The sequence below is a fragment of the Arachis ipaensis genome, chromosome B02 (genome assembly GCF_000816755.2).
Source record: "Arachis ipaensis cultivar K30076 chromosome B02, Araip1.1, whole genome shotgun sequence".
NCBI lineage: Eukaryota > Viridiplantae > Streptophyta > Magnoliopsida > Fabales > Fabaceae > Arachis > Arachis ipaensis.
The window spans coordinates 12,083,412-12,092,384 of record NC_029786.2 but is presented as its reverse complement, the minus strand read 5'-3'; the positions used below and the strand labels follow the sequence as shown (position 1 = coordinate 12,092,384).

The 8,973-nt window shown below is 36.9% G+C and overlaps 1 protein-coding gene across 1 annotated transcript; it reads left to right on the top strand.

Moving 5' to 3' along the window:
• Positions 1,064–6,260, top strand: LOC107626860 (protein FAR1-RELATED SEQUENCE 5-like). The gene is made up of 2 exons (XM_016329749.1): positions 1,064–1,974; positions 6,194–6,260. Exons 1-2 carry the CDS (start codon positions 1,064–1,066, stop codon positions 6,258–6,260), a joined length of 978 nt encoding a protein of 325 aa, XP_016185235.1.

Genomic DNA, 8,973 nt, shown 5'->3' with positions numbered 1-8,973 from the left:
TTATCATATTAAAAAAAAAATTTGAGAAAAAAATTATAATTATATGTATCTTAATAAATCTGTTAAAAAACTAACTCCAATAACTACATGTTAATTATTTTCAGAGATTAAAAAAAATTATATAAAAATTGGTACCTCCATATTAAAATCTCTGGATCCGTCCCTGCTAGCAATATTAGAATCTATCTATTTTATGTAATGTTATAAGACGGAGTGTACTGAATTTTGTTTTTTCATTGAACATTTTTAAGATGTCAGGTATATTTACGGACACTGAGATGAATGAGCAATACCAGGAGGACGATGACTTTAACCAACAAGAAGAGCTAGTAAGTGACCAAGATATGATGGATGAACAGAATGAATTCGAACAAGATTTCGGAGATGAATTTACTGAGGGAGCGTATTTTTCTGAATCTGATCAGTCAGAAGATATCCTTGAAGCTGCTTATGCAGTTGACTCCGTGCAAGATATTACAACTTTGAAATTTAGTGAAAATTTTGCGGAGGAAATTGGAAAAGATCACTTTTCTACTTTGCAGCTTGCATTTGATTTTTATCTGAAGTACTCAAAGTCGAAGGGCTTTAGTGCAAGGAAGAGCAAGACCTTCAAGAATAGTATTGGCGAGATTTAAAAAAAAAGTTTGTATGTCATAGGCAAGGATTCAGGGAGGAGAAACATTACACGATAGAAAAAAAGAAGAAGGAGCCTAGATTGGAAACAAGAACTGGATGTGAAGCTCGAATGGATGTTAAATTTGTACCAGAAACTGGAAGGTGGCATATCTTTTATTTCTCTGACGAACACAACCATGATCTATTGGATGCCCAATTCAGTGCTATGTTGCCTGCCCACAGAAAAATGTCAGAGGCAGATATTATGCAAATGATGAACATGCTAAAGTCAGGGATTAGCACTTCACAGATATTTGGTCTTCTAGCTAGTCAAGCAGGCGGGTATGAATTTGTTGGCTTTGGTCCCAGAGATATGTACAATGAGATTGCTCGGCAAAGGCGTCAAATTCCTGGTGATGCAGCATGAGTGTTGAAGAAGTTGGAGGATATGCGATTGAAGGTTCCACAATTATATTTCAAGGCATGTCATGATTCAAGAGGTTTGTTACGTAACTTGTTCTGGTCTGATGGGATTAGCCAACTAGACTACCAACTCTTCGGGAATGTTATTGCTTTTGATGCTACGTACAAGAAGAACAAGTATAGTTGTCCATTAGTCATATTCAGCGGGATTAACCACCACAACCAAACAATTATTTTTGCTGCTGCGTTAATTGTAGACAAAACTACTGATACATATATTTTGCTCCTGCGTCAGCTCATGTTTGCAATGAAGGGCAAGACCCCGACCTCAATAATAACTGATGGGGCCATGGCGATTAGGAATGCAGTAAGAGAAGTATTTTCCGAAGTTAGACATAGATTATGCTCTTGGCACCTTATTCGAAATGTAACTAGCAATGTTGGAAATTCATCGTTTACATCTAAATTCAGAAAAATCATGTTGGGAGACTACGAGATTCCCGTGTTTAAGCGTAAGTGGGTTCAGCTTATTGAAGAATTTCGCCTTGAGGATAAGCCGTGGGTGATCAACATGTACGAAGAGAAGCATATGTGGGCTACTGCATATATAAGAGGAAAATTCTTTGCTGGCTTTAGGACTACCTCAAGATGTGAAGGTTTACACTCAGTTGTGGCAAGGTATGTGGGGTCGCGGTATGATTTGACAAGTTTTGTAGAGAATTTTCAAAGGTGTGTTGCACACTTGCGCTTTAAAGAATTTAATGCTGATTATGAATCTACACGTGGGGTGCCCGTCATGCAGACTTGTATAGAGCTGCTAGAGAGATATGCTGCTGAGTTATATACTCATGAGATATTTCTTTTGTTTCGGCCATTTCTCTCTAGAGCTGGATCAATGCGGGTGCTAAACATAGAGAATAGCGATGATTGCATAAAGTACATTGTGTGTAATCATGGGAGGCCCGATTTTATATGGATCGTTGATGAGAGAACTTTTGTGTGGTCTAGAATTTTATAAAAATAATCACGTTGTAGGTATAGTTTCTAAACTAACTAAAATCCTTTCGTACAAAAGTTTTGGTTGTCACAAGTAACAAACCCCTAATAAAATTGATAACCGAAGTATTGAAACCTCGGGTTGTCTCTCAAGGAATTGCAGGGAAGTATGAATTATTATTGGTTATGGAAAAAGGTATATTTTTTGGGGTTTTTGAAATAGGAAACAAGGGAATAAATTGGCAAGGAAGTAAATTAATAACTAGAAAAACTCTTGGCAAAGTACGAGAACTGGAAATCCCATCTTAGTTATCCTTATCAGGTGTGATAAGAATTGTTATTACTCCCACTTAGTTAACCCTTATTAAATAAAGGAAAGTCATGTGGACTAATCAATTTGATTCCTCAAGTCCTAGTCAATTCTTATGGAAAGACTAGCTTTAGAGGGATCCAAATCAATAAGCAATTTCCAATTTTCAATTAACAGCTGAGTTTGACAACTCAAGTGTCACCAATTACTCAACCAAAGCCAAAAGGGGAAAATCCAAATTATTTATATCATAAATAGAAGAAAGCAACCATAAATCTGAAATATCTCGAATTGTATTAAATAGAAAATCAAATTAAACATAGGAATCCATAAACCAATTTGGCAACATAAGTAATCAATAAAGGAAAATAGATAAAGTAGAATACTAAGGCAATTAAAAGTAGAAAAGAAACTAAATTAAAGAACATTGAACCTGGAATTGAGAAGGAATGAACCATAAACTAAGAGAATCCTAAATCCTAAAACCTAAGAGAGAGGAGAGAGCCTCTCTCTCTCTAGAGACTACATCTAAAACCTAAAATTCTCTGTATGATTGATGAATGTTGAATGAAATTCTTTGATTCCCTCATATTTCCAACCTCTATTTTGTGTTTCTGGGCTTGGATTTGGGCCGAAAAAGGGTCCAGAAATCGCTGGAGGCGAATTCTGCAACTTTCTGCACGTTGCGTCTGTCACGCGTATGCGTAGGTCACGCGTGCGCGTCATTTGGAAGTTTTCCTTGTCACGCGAACGCGTCAGTCATGCGTACGCGTCGTTTGTGCTCTGTGCCAGGCATGTGTCCGCGTCGTCCATGCGTGCGCGTCGCTGCCATTTTCTTCAAAACTCCATTTTGTACATTCCTTCCACTTTTGCACGTTTTCTTTCTGTCCTCTAAGTCATTCCTGCCCTATAAAGCCTGAAAATACTTAATACACAGATCACGACATCGAATGGTAATAAAGGATATATTAAAATTAACATTTTTGAGGCTTAGGAAACATGTTTTCACATATATCACATAATAAGGAAGGAATTGTAAAACCATGCAAATTATATGAATAAGTGGGTGAAGAATTGATAAAAACACTCAATTGAGCACAAGATGAATCATAAAATAGTGGTTTATCAACCTCCCCACACTTAAACATTAGCATGTCCTCATGCTAAATTCAAGAGAAACGGAAAAAGAGTGAAGATAGAATGGTGGAATCTTATGCAATGCAATCTATTCTAAATACAAGCTATCTAAATGAATCATGCAATTCTAATTACTATCCACCTAGATATATAAAGCTTACATGTGGTTAAATTGAGTCCAATTTTCAAGGAATCATATATGCACAGCCAAAGGCTAAATCATGTTAAAACACATTCACAATTGAGTTGAGTTAGTCAAAAGAGTTCACAAACTTGCAAGACAATCAATAATTAAACATGGATATATGGAAATGAGCTATTGAACCCTCACTGGATTTGTATATACACTCTAATCACTCAGTGTTTGGGGTTAATCACTCTACTCTTCTCTAGTCATGCTTTCTAAAACTTTGTTCTTCATCTAACCAATCAACAAATATATAATGTACACATGCAAAATATCATGAGGTCTTTTCAAGGTTGTAATGGGGTTAAGGCAAGGGTGAGGATATATATATGGCCAAGTGAACTATAAATTGAATCCTTGATTAATCTAAGATCTCACCTAACATATACATACTCTTTACAATTATAAAATTATGCCTAACTACCTAATTTTCCCACTTTTGTATCATATACTCATGCATAAAATTATTTTTAATTTTATCCTATGTGCATTGATCTTTTTACTAAACTCATTATTGGGGTAATTTTGTCCCCTTATTTATTTATTTACTTATAGAAAAATTTTATTTTATTTTATTTTATTTTTTTATTTAGTTTTTTTAGAGAAACATAACATATATCAATGCACATAGTATTTTAATTATTTTGGTCTTACATGAGTATGTACCCAATTTCTAAATAATTTATCAATTTAATACCTTTTTCCTATCAACCCATGTTTCCACGGTTTCTCCACACTTAGTGGATACACAATCTCTATCTTAAGCTAACCAAATATTCAATTTGGGTGTTATTCTATTTGTTTTTCTGCTTAAGGCTAGTGATGTGGCTATAGAACAGAAGGGGATTAAAAGGCTCAAGGTGGCTAACAAGGGTGACATAAAAGGGTAGGCTTATTTGGGATAAGTGAGCTTTTAAATAAACATGGCCTCAATCATATGCTAGCATGTAACTACATTCTATATTGGACATATATAATAGAACAAAGTAAAGATTGCAAGCATAGAGAAAGAAACACACAAGAAAGAAAATATTTATGGTTAAATAATGTAACCATGTAAGTAAGCTAAAAAACTCACGGGTTGTGTGTTCTTTGGCTCAAAAATCATATATCAGTTATGTACATCATGCAAGTAGAAATAAAGAGTTTCCATTCAACTCAATGTGAATCTTTAAATGACTCTTATAAAAATAAGTATATTCTTTACTAAAAACTAACTAAATCATACTGAAAACTATGTAAAAATAATGCCAAAAAGTGTATAAATTATCCGCTCATCAGACATATAGAGTGGAACAAAGTAAAGATTGCAAGCATAGAGAAGGAAACACACAAGAAAGAAAATATTTGTGGTTAAACAATGTAACCATGTAATTAAGCTCAAAAACTCACGGGTTGTGTGTTCTTTGGCTCAAAAACCATATATCATTTATGTATATTATGCAAGTAGGGATAAAGAATTTCAACTCTAATCAATGTGAATGTTTGAATGGCTTTTATAAAAATAAATATATTCCTTGAAAAATATCGTCAATTTACCAACATTTATTATTATATATTTATATATATACTAAGTGGATTGTTGTGATTATGAAAAACTAAAATTTTCTAGTTTACTCTTTATTTTCAATTAAACCAAATTATCATATGCTTAAAGGGTAAACTAAACTAAATAATTCATATTTTCTATATCACAACTAATAAGCTAAGAGTGCGAATTAAGCTAATTATCTAAGATATATATATAGCCCAAAGTGCAAAATGTAATAAAGTCGAAATAAACAAAAAGTACAGTAAAAGAAAATGTGCAAGTACTAAAAGGAAAAATAAGATAAAATCAAATAAAATAAAGCAAAAATACAAAATAAAGCAAAAATAGGATAAAAAGGGTCTGAAAGTAGTTCACCAAAATAAACTCGCCAGAGATGGCGACCTCCCCACACTTATATAATAGCATCATCCTCGATGCTCAATCAGGCTGGGTGTGAAGGGATGTCATCTCCGGAAGGGTGTGCTGATGCTGTCTCTATAGGCTCAGGCAATGAAGGTGCCTAAGGCTCTGCCTGGATAGGGACCTGTGGGTCTGCTGGCTGTATTTACTGGGGCTCCTCATGCTGGGGTGCTGCCTGCTCGGGTCCTGCCTGCTCAGCCTCTGCTCGTGCATCCTCCTCATGCTCATCCGCCTCCTCCTCAGATGGCTCTGATGGTGTGTCAGGCTCGGAGGGGATGTCAGTGTGTCCTGTCCTGATCATTAGCTTCAAATGCTCGTAGCGTCGCTTGCTGCGACGCTCAGACCGCTCATATCGCCGCTGGTCGCGGCGCTCCATCTGGTCTAGCCGCTCAAAGAGGCGGTGCACTAAGTGGTAAATGGGCTGGGAGGCAGATGAGGGTGCTGTGGGTGTGGGTGGTGGGCAGGTGCTGAAGGGGCATCAGAAGATGTGGCTGCATCAGCGGAGGCAATGAGAGAGGGCGGTCTGTAGCCCAGAGCCATGAACTTCCTGCCATGTGGGATGATCTTCTTGCAGTTGGCGGCTGGTGGCTTCTCATCCGCAAGCTCCCAGGGTACCTAAGCTCGGCGGCCCATCTGAGTAATCAAATAGGGGAAGGGGAGAGTGCCTCGGACATAGACTCTGGCCATATAGTATCGGATAAATCGGGGAAGGTACATGTCCTTGCCCTCCATCACGCACCAGATAAGAGTAATCATTGCAGCTGGCACCTCAGTCTCGTGAGTGCTCGGCATCACATAATTGCTTAGGATTTGTTGCCATAGCCGAGCCTCATCATTCAGATAAATAATTTTTATGTCTTTTGGGGTTACTGTTGACTTACCCATAACCCATGGGACAGCAGGGTCAATAGCTATAGTGCGCTTCACTGCTTCCCAATCAAATCTCATAAATCTCATATCTTTCTCAGCCTGCTGATAACCATCTGGTTGATCGGATTTATGCAGGAAATGGAGGATATCTTCAATTGCCTCCTTAGTAACTAGAATCTGCTTCCCTCTGAGCTGTACTGCATCCAGGGTCATTTTAAAATAGTTGCAGTAAAATTTCCTGACGCAGGATGCATTAACCTTAGTCAAGTTCCTCTCCAGAAAGAACCAGCATCTCTGTTTGATTTGTTTTGTGGTGTACTGTTGTAATTCAGCTGGAATTTTGAGGGTCTTTTCTAGATATAGGTTCCTTGCAGTTGCAAAGACCGGATACTTCAATTCACAGTATCGATTTGCAAACTTGACTGGATCAGTTGCAGGCACTAACTGATCAGCTTTTTCCTGCGGAGTAAAGTTCTTCTCATGCCAGGAATCATCATGCAGTATATCTAGCAGAGCCATAGAGGACTCTCCTCTTTTCCTTTTATCCGTGCCTGCTTTAGCTTTTCCTTTCTTTTTAGGGTCAGACATCCTAAAAAATAGAGTTTCTAGAATATAATTTATTAAACTAAAGCAAAAAAAAAGGAAGGCAAATAGTATTCAAGTAATATAAGCATAGATGAGTAAAAGAGGAATGAATATCAAAGCATGAAGTAAGTCAGATAGATGTAGAATTTTGGACTGTATACAAGAGAAAAGTCAAGAAATTTAATTAAGAATCACAATCCAAGAACTATGAGATGCAGAATACTTGTTTGTTAGGAATAACAATAATCATGCCTTGAAATGGGTTGAAAGTAGTTAGTTGAAAACTAAGAGAGAAGTTAGAAAGTTAATGGAGTTAAGAGTTAAAAAGTGAAGTTAAAGTTAGTGGCATGGTATTGTAGTTCCTAATTAACAAGAATTGCACAAACTTGAAGAACAAGCAACTCACATTCAAGCAGATATTGCATATTATTGATGATAAACATGAAGATAAAAGAAGCATGAAAAGTATTAAGAATCATCAATAATGCGATTTAACTAAGAAGGGAACCAGAAGGAGTAGGAATGCTAGCCCATCCGTCCATGAATTGGTTGGGTTGAAACCAGTTAGTGCAGAATTCAAAAGTACCAAAGCCAATTCATAAATGGGAGTTGAGTGAAACAATTTGCAAAAAAATTGGGTAGCATTCCGGCAGTTAAAGGAATATTTCTGGGAAAACAAATAGCGGAATCAACAGCCAGATAAATGTTGTGAGTGGCAGATAGCATGAAGAACAAGAAATCAATGAATCAGGAAGCATAAAGCAAGGTGAAGCAGTTGGCTAATTTGAAACTCAATCAAGCATTAAGGAGATCCTACGAATTCTTTATCAATTAGAAACACTATAACCATGTGTAAATTCATAGGAATCAAGCGAGTGAGTCAATAAAATAGCAAGAAGCAATGATTCGTAAATGCAGCCAGCTTTCTCTTATGGTAAATCCAGCAATTGATAATGAGCAAAGAATATGCATTCAAAGAATTTATGGTCACTGAGAAAATGGAAATGAAAGGTCAATTGCAATTCAGATTTGAATTTCATTAAAATTAGATATTAAGAATCCAAAATTAAGGAACCAAGTTAGCACAGATAAGATCTCAACAGCATGAACAAATCAAGGCAAGCTCATACAAAGCGCAACATTTGTCAATTATCATGAAGAACAAGGTGATTCACATGACGCATGCAACATTAAACAGAACAAGGTAGCTGGTTAATCCCTAAACAGAACCAATTTTTTTCAAGAAATTTTTCAAAAATTTTGGCAGCATGCCGGCTATAAATTGGACGTTCCCGGGTAATAAACAGCAGCAGAAATTCAGTTCATATGACGTTAAAGTAGTACATAAAATAGTAAAAAATATCAAGTCACATGAATTCAGAAAAACAAATTCAGTCTGCAGCAAGAAATGCAATTTAGGTGGAATAATGTCAAAACAACATTAAACAGGAATGAACAGCATATTCGCAGCATCAACAGCACAGCAGTTTCAAAATTGTAAATAGATAAAGCAAGCAGCAAGAATGGCGCAATTATTAGACCTAAATCCACTAACCACATCCTAGCTACCTAACCACCTAAAATTCACTACGAACATGCATCTCTAACTATCCTAATTCGAACAAAATGTAACTAAGCTAATTAATCTAATTTAACAGAATTCAAATTTGAGTTTGCAGAGATAGAGGCAGTGAAACCTGGGGGGTGTTGTGACACTAGAATTGGGGAAAGAAGAAAGAGGGTTGGTGTCGCCGAAAGTGGTGACGGCGCGGCAGCTCTACGGCGGCGCAAGGAGGTGCGGTGATGGCGGACTTGGGGTTGGCAATGGGGCAGGGGTGAGAAGAGGAAGAGAAGGGAGAGAAGAAAAGGAAGTAGGGGAGGGGGTGATGGTGGTAGCGT

What these genes read in the sequence shown, in the direction of transcription:
- LOC107626860 (XM_016329749.1), top strand. Translation starts at nt 1,064, where the DNA reads ATGCGATTGAAGGTTCCACAATTATATTTCAAGGCATGTCATGATTCA. An exon ending in AATAGCGATGATTGCATAAA is followed by an intron (nt 1,975 to 6,193) that starts GTACATTGTGTG and finishes ATCTTCTTGCAG; the next exon opens with TTGGCGGCTGGTGGCTTCTC.